The sequence below is a fragment of the Ahaetulla prasina genome, chromosome 1, assembly GCF_028640845.1.
Source record: "Ahaetulla prasina isolate Xishuangbanna chromosome 1, ASM2864084v1, whole genome shotgun sequence".
NCBI classification, from domain to species: domain Eukaryota; kingdom Metazoa; phylum Chordata; class Lepidosauria; order Squamata; family Colubridae; genus Ahaetulla; species Ahaetulla prasina.
Genome location: NC_080539.1, coordinates 3,907,082 through 3,923,331, shown reverse-complemented (window position 1 = coordinate 3,923,331; position 16,250 = coordinate 3,907,082). Strand labels below are relative to the sequence as shown.

Sequence of the window (16,250 nt, the reverse complement as noted above, 5' to 3'; positions counted from 1 at the left end):
AATTGCTCCATTGGAGAATGTGATTGATTACACACCCTGGGGGGAGGAGGGAAACAGGGTCATAATTGCAGCATAAATTACGTAGGGTCAGAGCTGGCTTCACTATAACTGGACTTCTTTTGACATTTGGCTCGAGACTCATGATTTAATTAGGGCTTCCATCGGAACCCTGACAGAGGGTGCGGAGGGGAGAGGAGGAGGACAAGGGGAAAGGAGAGGGGGAGGGGCAGGAGGAGAAGGGAGAGGGGAAAGGAGAAGAGAGGGGGTATGGAAGGGGGATTGGGAGGAGGAGGAGGAATGGGAGGGGAAGGAGGGAGGGGAGGAGAAGGAGAAGGAGAAGGGCTAAACTCTGTTGGGTTTCCCTCTCAGACAACTTATGAGCTGCCTCAATTGTGACGGGGGGGGGGCAGAATCCTTCCCAAAGGCACCAAATCCCACCCTTGCTTTTCCCCCAGAGAGTAGTTGTGGCGGGTCCTTTTGTGGCTGAGACGCCCCTCCATCTGTCCATCCATCCTTCCTTCTGGGGGGGTGGGATTCCTCTCTTCCTAAGGTCTTAAGTTGTGCAGCGACACCCGCTCTTCCTCTTCCTCCACCAATGAAGAGAAGCGAGACCTTGCCCGAGCCAACCAGTCCCGTAGTTTCGACTCTGGAGTAACATGGAAGTCAAAAAACGAGTGATTACCACAAGTTAACCACAATTAAGCACAGTTTTACAGGCAGTCCTTGACTTACGACCATTCATTTAGTGACCGTTCAAAGTTACAAATGCCCCGGGAAAGAGTGACTTCTCCCCTTTTTTCACACTTACAAATGTTGCAGTCAAAATTCAGACACTTGGCAACTGACTCATATTTATGTCCGTTACAGTGTTCCGGTCGTCCTTACAACAGTTGATTTAGTGACCATTCAAAGTGTGAGGAGGAATATATCCATTGGACAAGGAGTGGGCTTGCAGGCCTCACTGAACCAAAGTTTTAAATTAACACAATTGCAAAATGTACCAGACAGATTTCTAATATGCTGACTTGTGTGCCGCATTTTCTGCAAAGTATGTAGTTTTGAGGTTTATTTGGAAACAGAACATTGAAACTGTGAGAAATAAATTTGACTGGAAGCGTCGCGGCGATACCGTCAGGAATTAGTGGGCTCTCATGAGCCTGGCAAAATTCTGGGCTGACAAACCGCTGTAAGGGGTCTTGTAGATCTGTCCTGTAGGGATGGAGAAGAAGGAGGGACACCTCGGACGACTTAGAGGAACAGGTAAATTCCTTGAAGGTCAGAGAAAACTCTTTGACTCGGTGGCAGGGGGAGGCAGTCATTGCAGCCACCACAAAGCTGGGGCAACCGGACTAAGTTTTGAGCAGGAGTGGTGATTTGGATTGAGTACTGGTACAAGGTGAGTGATTGGCCAGCTCACAGGTAAAAAAGAAATATTTTTAAATTGTTAAAGGTGCCCCAGCAAAGAAACAGCAGCTAATGAGCATTGGGGAATGTTAATGGAGAGAGAAGAACAAAGCGGAAGTTTAAAGTGTTAAAGCCCGAAACAGAACTTGATTTTTGGTCTAGAATTTGAGTAGAGATAATAATAATAACAACAAAGGTGGTTTATTCAAAATGTACTGAAGAAGAAGATAAAGTTCCTGCCACAATTTTTCCTTTTGGGAATTATAACGGATTGTACAGGGATTGAGACTAAATTGATTCTGAATTTAATAACAGCAGCAAGACTGTTGATTGGACAATACTGGAAGAAAGAAGAGATACCTACAATAGAAGAATGGATATTGAAAGTTATTAATTTGGCTGAGATGGCTAAAATCTCAGCGTTTTTAAAAGACAATACGCAGGAAAGATATTTAATTGAATGGAAAAAATGGATTGATTATCTACAAAACAGATATCAGATTAAGAAATATCAGATTGCCTTTGAATAATTAGAAAGTTATTTTATGTAATGGGGAGGGGGTTGGGAGATGAAAAGCTTTGGATGTGGTTATTTGGATTGGAAGGGAAAATTTTATTCTATGTTTGGTTTATGTATAACAATACCTTGTGATTGACCTTTGGGAGGGGGGGAAAGGGGGAAAATGTTTTTGTTTTTTAAAACTCTTTCAATAAAAATAATAATAATAATAATAATAATAACAACAACAACAACAACAACAACAACAACAGAGTTGGAAGGGACCTTGGAGGCCTTCTAGTCCAACCCCCTGCCCAGGCAGGAAACCCTACACCATCTCAGACAGATGGTTATCCAACATTTTCTTTAAAATTTCCAGTGTTGGAGCATTTACAACTTCTGCAGGCAAGTTGTCCCATAACTTGCCTGCAGAAGTTGTAAGATAATTAAATTATTAGAAGAAGAAATTAAATTATTAGAAAAAGAAACCCAAAATAGCTGTGAAGACGACTGGAACCTTAAAACTTTTGACCATTGAAGGAAGGACAAAGAAAAAATTAAAATGCAAAAGCCTTGCAACACAAATCTTTTACCGTATATACTCGAGTATAAGCCGAGTTTTTCAGCACGTTTTTTGTGCTGAAAAGCGCCCCCTCGGCTTATACTCGAGTCTACGTCTCGATGTACTTCGGGAACCCCGCACAGGAGACGCCAAAGAGGCGGCGAGATCGTCCGCCGGGATTTGCCCAAGGCTGAGCAGTTCGCCGCGCGGACCCGAGCCAAGCTGGTCCCAGTCCAGCCGAATGGTGAAAGCGGAGCGGCGCTCGGCATGTCGGGGAAACCCTCCTCCTCAGCCGAGAAGGCTGGCGGCTCGCCGCCCGCCGGACCCGAGCCAAGCCGGTCCCAGTCCAGCCGAATGGTGAAAGCGACATGCCGAGCGCCGCCCGCCACCGCTCGGCTGGACTGGGACCGGCTTGGCTCGGTCCGCGGGCGGGCGGGGAGCCGCCAGCCTTCTCGGCTGAGGAGGAGGGTTTCCCGACATGCCGAGCGCCGCCCGCCACTGCTCGCTGGACTGGGACCGGCTTGGCTCAGGTCCGCAGTAACTCCCGCCAGGCTGTGCCGCGAGGAAACCATTTAAAAGCCCAGCTTCTGAAGCATGGAGGGAGAAGAAAGAAAGCCCTGGCGGTGCAGTGAGAGGGCGGGGCGGGGAAGCCGCCAGCCTTCTCGGCCGACGCTTTCACCGTTCGGCTGGACTGGGACCGGCTTGGCTCAGGTCCGCAGTAACTCCCGCCAGGCTGTGCCGCGAGGAAACCATTTAAAAGCCCAGCTTCTAAAGCACGGAGGGAGAAGAAAGAAAGCCCTGGCGGTGCAGTGAGAGGGCGGGGCGGGGGAGCCGCCAGCCTTCTCGGCCGACGCTTTCACCGTTCAGCTGGACTGGGACCGGCTTGCTCGGTCCGCGGGCGGGGCGGGGAGCCGCCAGCCTTCTCGGCTGAGGGAGGAGGGTTTCCCGACATGCCGGCGTCAGCCGAGAAGGCTGCCGCCCCCCCGCCCGCCTCACTGCACCGCCAGGGCTTTCTTCCTCCGTGCTTCAGAAGCTGGGCTTTAAATGGTTTCCTCGCTGCAGGCGGGAAGAAGATGCTCGGTAGCAGCGGCGGCGGAGGCAACCACCACGTCAGGAGGCTTTCAAGAAGGCGGCGTCCGAGGGGAGCAAGGCCATGATGCAGAAGCGCGCCAACCCCAAAGGCCCCGCCGGGGTGGCGCCCAAGACGGCTGAGCTGAAGGTCTTCAAGTCGGACAGCGTGGAGGCTCGCTTGCCGGTGGCCTCGAACCTGCGCAAGCAGAAGTCCCTCACCAACCTGTCTTTCCTGACCGACAGCGAGAAGAAGATGCAGCTCTACGAGCCGTAGCCCCAAAGGCGGCAAGCAGGCGCCCCCGCTCATGTCCAAGAACCTCTCCCGGTCCGAGCACTCACTCTTTCAGGCTAAGTTGGCCCCGGCCACCAGCAACAAACCGCCGCTGGCGCCGTTGCCTTCCAACCTGGGCAAGCCCAGCCGCATCCCGTGGGGGCCTTACGCCGAAGTCAAACCGCTCAAGCTAGTAGTCACTGCTGGGCGACCTGGAGCAGCTGCTCTTCAGCCAGATGCTCGTGAGTCAGCCTGCCCCTTCCTTCCCGTGGGGGTCTGCGGGATTTCCCTTTGTTTAGAGCTGGGAATCCTCCTTCCTCAGCGGCCTTCCTGCCCCAGTCCTCAGAGCTCTCTCCTGATCGCTCTTCTAGTTGACCCTATACTTTAGGCTGGAACAAGCGGTTTGAGAACTGGGTTATTGCTTTACTATCTTCTCTTGCTTTTTCATGCTCGGGCAACCCTGGGCTTTCCCAGCACAATTGCAGAGTAGACGTTTTGCAATTTTCGTTCAAATAAATATTCATGTTATTTTACTTGGCTCTATCTTTATTTTTTACATTGACCAGTAGCTGCCTCATTTCCCACCCTAGGCTTATACTCGAGTCAATAGTTTTTCCCAGTTTTTTGTGGTAAAATTAGGTACCTCGGCTTATATTCGGGTCGGCTTATACTCGAGTATATACGGTAATTGGATTTGGAATTGGATTTTAAATGGGAATTTGGGGAATACAAAATTAAAAAGAAGAAGATGTAAATTGACAAATATTGGCAGCATGGATTTAATATATAAAGTGGATATTTTCTTAGCTTGTTGATTGGAACTGTGGATTGGAGAGAGACATCTACAGGTGGAAAAAAACATTACAACAGTTAACTTGTACTTTGGGGGGGAAAGTTTCTTAAAGTGATAAGAGCTGTGGGAAATTTTGAGAAGGATTTGTTTTCATTTAAAATGTTTGATCTCGACAACCAAAGAAGGTGGAACCTAATTAAACTTAAAACTGGAACAAAGACAACCCAGAAACAACAAAATGGCGCAGGAACTAACTGAAATGATTAAAATGATGCGTATATCACTCAAATTGGAATTAAATGAAATGATTATAATAATGCATGGGAAACCTAAGCCTGATGAACTAGAGACTGTGTTAGAACATACCCAAGTGGACAAAGAAACCATGAACGAGAAGCAAGAAATTAGTACTAAAGACAAAGACATTGATTATGAAAAGTTAAATGATTATGTTGGGAGTAACAATGAAAAAAAGAGAGGAGTTACGAGAAAATTAACTGAAAAAAGGAAACAAAGAGAAGAAAAGAAAAGGGGGAAAGGTTAGAAATGAATGTGAACTTCGAAGATTTCATTGGGATTAACAATGACAAAAATAGAGGAGTTGGAAAGAGAGGAGGAGAAAAAGACGAGGGGAAGGGGCAAAATACAAAAAACTCAAATGATTATACTGGGATCAACAGTGGTAAAATAAGAAAGGTGAAAAGGGAAAATGGAGGAGAGCGGATAGAAATACAGAGCAAATTAGGAGAGTAAGGGATTTTAAAATTGGGGGGGAAGGGAAAAAGAACAAAATAAGATAATGGGATAAAGAGAGAAAGAAGTAGTTAATGGATCTATAATTATAAATGAATGGTAGTAAGTTTAATAGATGTGATTGTAAGACTTGAAATGTTTTTTATTGTAATAATGGGAAATCAGCTAAAGCCTTTGAAATTATATTGTATTGTGAAGAGGAAAATTGACTTTGCTTATTGTTTAATATGAAGAGGTTGGAATTGAGAAACAGAATTGAATGATTTTAATGAAATGTAGTAATATATTTGATTGTAGTATTTGGAAAGCTGATAAAAAAGAAATGGAAAAAAGGGAAGGAAATGGGCTGTACATGTAAAATTGTATGAATATTAATATTGAAAATTGTAATAATGGAAACTAGGGAAAATATTTGAAATTATATTATATTGGGAAAAGGGAGCAATGGGAAAACTTTTGAATAAGATGATTTATATCTATTTGAAAAGGAATGAAAAATTGGGTTTATTAAAAAAAACAATTAGAATTGAGAAATAGAATTGAATGATTTTGATGTTATATATTTAAGCGAACTGTAGTAATATATTTGATGGTAGTATTTGGAAAACTGATAAAAAAGAAATGAAAAATAGGGAAGGGAATGGGTTATAGATGTAAAATTGTAAGAATATTATTATTATTATTATTATTATTATTATTATTATTATTATTATTATTATTATTATTATTATTATTATTATTATTATTAATAATAATAATAATTTAATTTTTATACCACCCTTCTCCCGAAGGACTCAGGGCGGTGCACAGCCAGATAAAATCAACAATCAATGGATATAATACAAAATAAACTTATTAAATTTGGCCCCTAAATTAAAATACATAAAACCATAAAACCCCATTTAAAATTACAAATACTAATACTAATTCTATTAGTATTAATTAATATCTATAATTGTATTAATAGAATCTAGGAAAAATATTTGAAATTATATTATATTAGGAAAAGGAATATCTATAATTGTAATAATGGAATTTAGGGAAAATATTTGAATATTGTGAAATGGGAAAATATTTGAATAAGAGGATTTAGAGTTGGGGCTAGGTTTTAGAAAAATGATTGACTTTAATTTAAAGGGTTTCAATTTTAAAAAAGTAATGCGGGGGAAGAAAAATTGATTAAGATTAGAGATTAGGGCGAACGGTAATATTATTTGTATACCAGAAGAAACAGAAGGAAAATAAAATAAAAAATTAAGAGAGAAAGAATATTATGGTGAAAAGTGAAATATATTAATTGTGTTGAAAAAACTAAAAGCAGTAAAAATTTTGACTCGGCCAATACTTTGTTCAGAAAAAAATGTATTGTCTGTATGTGTGTTTGTTTTGAAAAAAAATAAAAAACTTTACTAAAAAAAAAAGAGATAGGAAACTGAAAGTAGCCAATGGATAAAGGTTTGAGATGTGCACACGGGTGTTTGCAGAGAGTGACGGTCAGTAAGAATGTAAAGAAAGGACAGGGAAGTGAAACTATGGAATGCGTAAAAAAGGAGGTTTAAGAAATGTGGCTTGAGATGGGAATTTGCCCGATAGCAGCCCTTGTAGGACTTGCTATGTGTCATTGGATCCCATTGCAATGGTTTCATATTGTACGTTTTGTTGTGGAATTGCTTTGCTATGCTGGCTATTCTTGTTCCAAATTGTTCATGAAATAAACCTCTGAATCTTAAAGGAAGATTTATTGCTTGTGGTTTCCTCTTTGGGTTTTTTGTTGGGGTATTTTGATAACAGACGTTATGACCAGTGGTGGGATTCAAGTAATTTAACAACCGGTTCTCTGCCCTAATGATTTCTTCCAACAACCAGTTTGCCAAACTGCTCAGAAAGTTAACAACCGGTTCTCCCGAAGTGGTGCGAACTGGCTGAATCCCACCACCGGTTATGACACTGAAAAAAGTGGTTTATGTCCATTTTTCTCCTGTATGACTGTTGCAGCATTCCCCCCACCCGCCAATCACCTGATCAAAATTCAGACGCAGCTTGGTAAAGGACTCGTATTTATGATGGTCAAATGATCACATTTTTCGACCTTTGGACAAATCAACGAGGAAGCCGGATTCACTTAACAACCTTCTGACTAACTTAATATCTGAAGTGATCCACTTAACAACTTAGCACTTAAACTTATATACCGCTTCACAGTGCTTTTACAGCCCTCTCTAAGCAGTTTACAGAGTCAGCCTCTTTCCCCCCAACAATCTGGCTCCTCATTTTACCCACCTCGGAAGGATGGAAGGCTGAGTCAACCTGGAGCCAGTGAGATTTGAACTGCCGAACTGCAGCTAGCAGTCAGCTGAAGTAGCCTGCTGTACTGCATTCTAACCACTGCACCACCTAGGCTCTTAAACTGTAGCAAGAAAGGTCGTAAAATGGGGCAAAACCCAACAACTGTCTCGCTTAGCCACAGAAATTTGGGGCTCAATTGTGGTCGTAAATTGAGGTCTACCTGTACACAGTTTTGGGGAATGGGGGGGGTCCCCTCTTCCAAAACTCCTGGCAGCTAATGTTGTGACCCAGGTTCCTGGACTCGGACTCCTGGACTCGGATGATTCAGAAAGTGAGGAAGAAGACCTGGCAAGGCCTGCTTCTCCTGGGCCCTCTCCCTCCCTGGCACCCACCCAAGGGGAGGAGGAGGGGCCGGCAAGGCCTGATTCCCCTGGGCCTTCTTCTGATTTGGCAACACCCGAAGAACAATTTTGCCTTGATGCAAGACTGCGCAGACGTGGCGTGCGCAGCAGAGGAGGCGTTGGAACAAAGTCAAAGAATGATGAGTCACAGAGTGACACCCACAGAGGCTATAAAAGCAGGAGGCGGTTTTTTGTCTTGGACAAAGCAGTGAATTTGCGCGGGCAAACTGTATCAATGGAGGGAAGAATATATTCATAAGTAACTCTGGCCTTATCTATAATTTCCTAGTTATCTCCAGAGACTTGGCAGGCGCATGGGTAGAGGTGGCCAGAACATTTATTGATGTAAATAAACTAGAAAAGAAGGCCTTTGACTGACTCTTTGTTGGGAGTATTAGGGGAGGGAAACAGAACAGCTAAGTCCTTGCCTTCTGACCACAATGGAACCTGCCCATCGCAGTCACAAGACATGACAGTTGTAAAATAGATAGATTGGTTTTGGGACCTTTTGTGTGGCTGTCGTTAAGGAAACGCCATGATCTTTAAGCAAACCCGCAGTGCCAGATTTGGGTGAAAATATCATAAAATAGGCCAGATGCCCGATCGTGTTTCCAAATGTTTTTTAATATAGAGATCCAAACTGGATCCATTATTCAAAGTGTGGCCTTACCAAGGCATTATAAAGTGGAATTAACACTTTACATGATCATAAAATAGAATAGAATAGAATAGAATAGAATAGAATAGAATAGAATAGAATAGAATAGAATAGAATAGAATAGAATAGAATAGAATAACAAAGTTGGAAGGGACTTTGAAGGTCTTCTAGTCCAACCCCCTGCTTAGGCAGGAAATCCTACACCACTTCAAATGGTTATCCAACAGTTTCTTAAAAATTTCCAGTGTTGGCGCATTCGCAACTTCTGGAGGCAAGTTTTTCCACTCGTTAATTGTTCTAACTGTCAGGAAATTTCTCCTTAGTTCTAAGTTGCTTCTTTCCTTGATTAGTTTCCACCCGTTGCTTCTTGTCCTGCCCTCAGATTGGACTAGAAGACCTCCAAGGTCCCTTCCAACTCTTGTTATCCTGTCATCTCCTCGCGTCTTTTCTTTGGCCAGAATAAAGCTTTTGTAAATGTCCACCTCCGTGTGCGGTTTACTCGGCGTTGCACCCCAGGCAGAACCAGCTTTCTGGGGAAAACACTGTCTCTTTGGAGGACTACAGATCAAGAGTTGGAAGGGACCTTGGAGGTCATCTAGTCCAACCCCATCCCCTCCGGCCCAAGCAACCCACCCACGCAGAGGTGGGTTTCAGCAGGTTCTGACCGGTTCTGGAGAACCGGTAGCAGAAATTTTGAGTAGTTCGGAGAACCGGTAGTAAAAATTCTGGCTGGCCCTGACCCCATCTATTCTCAAGTCCCAGCTGATCGGGAGGAAATGGGGATTTTGCAGTATCCTTCCCCTGGATAGGGGAGGGGATGGAGATTTTACAGCATCCTTCCACCAAGCCACGCCCACCAAGCCACGCCATTCCCACCAAGCCACGCCCACCAAGCCACGCCACGCCCAATAAGCCATGCCATGCCCACCAAGCCACGCCCACAGAACCGGTAGTAAAAAAAATTTGAAACCCTCCACTCCACCGTCACTCCATAAAACCCAACCCACAGCTTAGAAAGCCACAAAGACTGTGTGGGCACCAACTCCTGACATTTCCTGTCTTACCGGAAGAGGAGTCTTTCTCCAGGAGGTTAGATCCCACGGGGTCTTCCCGGAGGACGTCGAGTTTTTCATTCCAGTCTTCCCAGTTTACTTCTTCTACTCTAGAAAAAAGACCCCAAGAGTCATAAGTAGCGGTATAACAGAATCTTGCACATCTCGGAGGGGCCCCTTCCCTCTCTTTATGCTCGAGAGAACCAGGGAGGGGCCATTTCTGAAATGACGGGTTTCGTACCCCAGTTGGGCAGGTGGTTCAGCTTACCGAAAAAACCACCTCTTCTGGTCTTCCTTGTCCTCAGAGCCGATGGAGAGGTAACAGCCGGCTCTCTGGGCCTTTCTCCAGCACCAAATCCAGTTTTTCTCTATCTCCAGGATAGCGATGGCTCTCTGCAAATCGAGGGGTTAGTGAACAGAGCAGGGGTGAAATGCTCCCAGTTGGGACCTGATCGCCTGATCCAGTAGCGATGGCGGCGGGTGGTTCAGAGAACCGGTAGCAAAAATCCCTGCCCCCACCCCCGTCCATGTCCATCTGAGCCGCACGATCATGAGAGGTTTTTGGGGTTTTTTTACTTTTAAAAGCATTTTTTCTTTGGCCAAAAAAAAATGCTTTTCAAAGTAAAAATAAAAAAGCCTCCGATGATCACGCGGCTCAGCTGGGATCATCAGAACCTTTTAAAAACATTTTTTCTACAACCTCTTTGACCGAAGAGGTTGTAGAAAAAATGCTTTTAACAGGCTCCTCTGGCGATCCCAGCTGAGCCGCGCTATCATCAGAGGCTTTTAAAAGCATTTTTTTACAACCTCTTCCGCCCAAGAGGTTGTAGAAAAAATGCTTTTAACAGGCTCCTCTGGCGATCCCAGCTGAGCCGCGCGATCATCAGAGGCTTTTAAAAGCATTTTTTTACAACCTCTTCGGCCGAAGAGGTTGTAGAAAAAATGCTTTTAAAAGTTAAAAAAAAAGAGTTGGCCACGCCCACTCAGTCACATTACACACACACACACCAACTGGTAGTAACAAATTTTACAAATTTTACATTTCACCCCTGGAACAGACCTTATAAATATGAGAGAGAGAGAGAGAATGAGAGAGAGAGAGAATGAGAGAGAGAATGAGAGAGAGACACAGAATATGAATATTTGTAGTTCAGAATTGAGGAGAGAGAGAGATGTACATATATATATATAGAGAGATGAGAGATAGACAGACAGACAATTGGATGGATGGATGGATGGATAATGGATGGAGAGACAGAGAAAAGGAAGGAGAGAGGAAGGGGGGAGAGTGGTGGAAGGAAGGAAGGAGGGAGGGAGAGATTACATAGATAGATGATAGATAGATAGATAGATAGATAGATAGATAGATAGATAGATAGATAGATAGATGATAGACAGATAGATAGATGGATGATAGATAGACAGATAGATAGACAGAGACAGACAGATAGATAGATAGACAGACAGACAGACAGATAGATGATAGATAGATAGATAGATAGATAGATAGATAGATAGATAGATAGATAGATAGATAGATAGATAGATAGATAGATGATAAATATGATAAAGTTTGGTGGTCCTATTGCAGATGTTTCATGACCCAACTAGGTAATGTCCTCAGTGCTAGAAGGAGGGGAGGAGGAGGAGGAGGAGGAGGAAGAGGAGGAGGAGGGGAAGGAAGGCAACAAAGGAGTCCTTTGTGCTCTCTGAGCTTGATTGTTTTCTTACAGACATTTCATGACTGAACTAGGGAACATGAGACAATCAAACACTAAACAACAGCCTAATCAAGGAACTACCACAAACACTCCCACTGACACTGACAGGGCAAGTCGCTGGTATATGAATAGGGCAAACCCGAGTCCCTTCTAGCACTGATAAGGTTACCTAGTTGGGTTGTGAAACGTCTGCAAGAAAAGCACCCAGCTCAGAGAGCACCAAACAACCCCACAGTTGAACCCCGTGCTACAAATCTTCTCTTCTTCTGGGTCTTTGGATCTGGTTCCCATTTTAGCCCCTGCTGGGACAGAAATGGCCGCCGTCCCAATCGGAGGGGCCTTACCTGCAACTGCCAGACGCTCTGGCTGTAATCGGAGACTTTGGTGACCGTTTCGTTCATCAGAGCAATCAGCATGTTGAGCAAGAGGATGTAAGTCAAGATGACAAAAAGGAGGACCAACAGCATCGCAATGTCGCTGTACTTGACATTCTCGTTGTACTCCAGGTCGCCCATTCCAATGGTGAACCTGAAGAGCAGCAGGGCAGTCTGAAATAGCCCTGAATACACGGCCTCGTCTTTAGAGTCGTCGCTGAGCGGGTGAGACGCGTTGCGGGCTGAGTGGGAAGCGCCCCCGGTGAGAATGATGAGAGCTGCAAGGAGTCATTGAAATTTCAATTCTTTCTCTGGAGACTTTGGGGGGAAACTTCTCAGTTTGAAGGGCAGGAGACCCAAAGGGGCTTAGTTGACCTTTGGAGGCATCATTCGTTGTTCTTAACTGATCTTATTGTTTTGAGTTTTGTTTGCATCAAGAACAGGGGTAGTCAACCTTTTTATACCTACTGCCCACTTTTGTATCTCTGTTAGCAGTAAAATTTTCTAACCACCCACCGGTTTCACATTAATGCGCCGTGTATCGCCATGTATCGTCGTCTTCACATGCCTCTCGCGCATCGTGGATTGGGTTTGGGGAGGGAGGCACCGGCTACCCGCTCTGCTTGTCTGTTACAGCTGGGTGGAGTGGGGGGAGTTACGCGAGCTATTCTGGGACGAGGCTTTTTTGTTTGTGGTCGCACTATAGAGCCATTTTGTTTCACTTACGTAACGTGAACTAAACTTATGCATGGGCGATACAAATAGTATATTTTCAGAAATTTAAATTGTCATGGGGAATTTTATGAAAAGCTAATGAAAATGTTTTTAAATAATGCTATGAATTTTTTTTTAAAAGTCAATTAAATTTAAAAAAAGGGAAGTGCTTCAGAATCGGACAAAACCTCTACCACCCACCATGAAAGCTGGAATGCCCACTAGTGGGCAGTAGGGACCAGGTTGACTACCATTGATCAAGAATAGCAAGAAATCTAGTCTCTGAATTCTTCACTGCATGTTCTCAATCAATCAATCAGAATAGAGCTGGAAGGGACCTTGGGGGTCCTCTAGTCCAACTCCCCATCTCAAGCAGGAGACCCTATATCATTTCAGAAAAAGGGACAACCATTCACTCATTCACTCATTCATTCACCTATTCATTCACTCATTCATTCTCATTCATTCATGCACTCATTCACTTGTTTACTAATTCATTCATTCACTCATTCATTCACTCATTGATTTATTAATTGATTTACTCACTCACTCATTCACTCATTCATTCACTCGCTCATTCACTCATTCACTCACTCACTCATTCATTAACTCATTCATTAATTTATTTATTTACTCATTCATTCACTCACTCACTCATTCATTCATTCACTCATTGATTTAATAATTCATTCACTCATTCACTCATTTATTCACCATTCATTTACTCATTCATTTATTAATTGATTCACTCACTCATTCGTTCACTCGCTCATTCATTCATTTACTCACATTTTCTCATTCATTCACTCGCTCAGTCACTCACTCATTGATTTATTAATTCATTCATTCACTGATTTATTCACCTATTCATTCACTCACTCACATATTCATTTATTAATTGATTTACTCATTCATTCATTCATTCATTCATTTGATTTGTATGGCCACCCTTCTCAAACAAGTGTCTCCACCTGGCTTCAGCTGATGGATCTTCTGTTTGCTCCAAAACTGAACTCTCCTCCTGCCCCCCCGCAATTAAGGTACACCTACCGCAGAAAATCTTTCCTAATATAAATATAAATTCCAGCCCAGCAGTCCTAGAGGGGATTCTCGGTGTTCAAAACTGGCCAGCTGGACCATCTCCTTGACCAAGGACAAGAGCAGAACATTCCTTGACTCCCTCCTGCTCAGGTGGAAATGAGAAAGGGCTTAATTCGGCTACACTCACCTGTGCTTCTTCCAGGACACTCACCTGTTGCAAAGCCAAAGAGGAAGATCACATAAACCATCAGGAAGTGCATAAGGTCCCTCAAGATGGCCTGGAAAGAGAATGAAAAGCCATGTGGCGATTGGGGATTTTCAAACTCGGGTGGATCTTAAAGGGTGCCCATTTTGAAAATCGTTGTTGTTGTTGTTAGTTACGAAGTCGTGTCCGACCCATCGCGACCCCATGGACAACATTCCTCCAGGCCTTCCTGTCCTCTACCATCCTCTGGAGTCCATTTAAACTCACGCCAACTGCTTCAGTGACTCCATCCACCCACCTCGTTCTCTGCCGTCCCCTTCTTCTTTTGCCCTCAATCTTTCCCAGCATTAGGCTCTTCTCCAGTGAGTCCTTCTTTCTCATTAGGTGGCCAAAGTATTTCAGTTCCATTTTCAGGATCTGGCCTTCTAAAGAGCAGTCAGGGTTGATCTCCTCTAGAACTGACTTGTTTGTTCGCTTTGCGAATAATAACAAACAAACCAGTTCATTGCCAAGGTTGCTAACACCACACGTACTGCTAATTGGGCAGGAAATAAATAAATATAGGTTGTCCTCAATAACGAAGAATATTTGTAGCTCAAAGGCAGTGGTGGGATTCAAGTAATTTAACAACCGGTTCTCTGCCCTAATGATTTCTTCCAACAACCAGTTTGCTAAACTACTCAGAAAGTTAACAACTGGTTCTCCCGAAGTGGTGCGAACTGGCTGAATCCCACCACTGCTCAAAGGTGAAATGAGGAGTCCTTGGTGCTCTCTGAGGTTGGTTGTTTCTTGTAGACTTATGTACCGCTTCATGGTGCATTTACAGCCCTCTTTAAGCGGTTCACAGAGACCCTCTTGCCCCCAACGATCTGGGTCCTCATTTTACTGACCTCAGAAGGATGGAAGGCTGAGTTCAACCTTGAGCCTGCTGAGATTTGAACTGCCAAATTGCAGGCAGCCGGCAGTCAACAGAAGTAGCTGCAGTACTGCATTCTAACCACTGCGCCACTCCTTAAGCACTGATGATGTTAGCTAGTTAGGTAACATCAAGAAAACAAGCAAGCTCAGAGAGCCGCAAGGGCCCCTCGCATGTTATCCTCATTTGACAACTGCCTCGTACAGCAATTTCTTTGCACTTAGGATGAAAAAATAGCTTTGCAAACCAGTCCTTGCATTTAGGACCTTTGCAAGAAAACGAAAATCAAATCCTGAATGTTATAATGTTTCGCGTCGTGACCCCTTCACTTAACGACCAAGCCGTTTTCTTTTCTTTTTATGTACATTGAGAGCAGATGCACCAAGAAAAATTTCTTGTGTGTCCAATCACACCTGGCAAATAAAAATTATATTCTATTCTAAAATGAGGGTAACTTGCAATTGACTGGCTTCATTTAGATTCTGAGCTGCCCTGTGAAATCAGAAGAACGGAATGGAATGGAATGGAATGGAATAAATAGAATAGAATAAGAAATCAGAATAGAATAGCATAGCATAGCATAGCATAGCATAGCATAGAGAATAGAGAATGGAATGGAATGGAATGGAATAAATATAATAGAATAAGAAATCAGAATAGAATAGAAGGGAAGGGAAGGGAAGGGAAGGGAATTGAAGGGAAGGGAAGGGAAAGGAATAAAATGGAGAATGGAGAATGGAGAATAGAATAAATAGAATAGAATAAGCAATCAGAATAGAATAGCATAGCATAGCATAGCATAGCATAGCATAGCATAGCATAGCATAGCATAGCATAGCATAGAGAATAGAGAATGGAATGGAATGGAATGGAATAAATATAATAGAATAAGAAATCAGAATAGAATAGAACGAAAGGGAAGGGAAGGGAAGGGAAAGGAAGGGAAGGGAATTGAAGGGAAGGGAAGGGAAGGGAAAGGAATAGAATGGAGAATGGAGAATGGAGAATGGAGAATGGAATAAATAGAATAGAATAAGCAATCAGAATAGAATAGCATAGCATAGCATAGCATAGCATAGCATAGCATAGCATAGCATAGAGAATAGAGAATGGAATGGAATGGAATAAATATAATAGAATAAGAAATCAGAATAGATGTTCCAGATGATACCAATAATTAAAAAGGATAAAAATTTGGAAGATTGGCAGATTGGGATTAACAAATTTATATGGCAGGGTAAAAAGGCGAGGGTTAAAATGAAAATAATACAGGACTCACGGGAAAGAGGTGGTTTAAGAATGCCTAACTTTAAACTATATTATGAAGCAGTAGCCCTTTCAGTAATAAGTGACTGGTTTAACTTAACAGAGGAAAGAATTTTGAATATAGAAGGTTATGACTTGTTATATGGATGGCATGCGTACTTATTTTATGAAAAAAAAGTGGATAGGGCTTTTAAGAATCATGTGTTGAGAAGTGCTCTTTTGCGGGTCTGGAAAAAATATTCCTATAAATTAGAATACAAGAT

General features: G+C 43.2%; 1 protein-coding gene across 1 annotated transcript in view; it reads right to left on the bottom strand.

Moving 5' to 3' along the window:
• Nucleotides 1–288: 288 nt before the first annotated feature.
• Nucleotides 289–16,250, bottom strand: part of LOC131188620 (transient receptor potential cation channel subfamily V member 2-like) — a 43,744-nt gene continuing 27,782 nt past the window's right edge. Inside the window, exons 12-16 of the mRNA XM_058163998.1 lie at nucleotides 13,812–13,878; nucleotides 11,816–12,123; nucleotides 10,019–10,143; nucleotides 9,763–9,860; nucleotides 289–646 (exon numbers count right to left, since the gene is read on the bottom strand). Coding sequence (XP_058019981.1) covers nucleotides 546–646; nucleotides 9,763–9,860; nucleotides 10,019–10,143; nucleotides 11,816–12,123; nucleotides 13,812–13,878 — 699 coding nt within the window. The 3' untranslated portion in view covers nucleotides 289–545. The remainder of the gene's footprint in view (nucleotides 647–9,762; nucleotides 9,861–10,018; nucleotides 10,144–11,815; nucleotides 12,124–13,811; nucleotides 13,879–16,250) is intronic.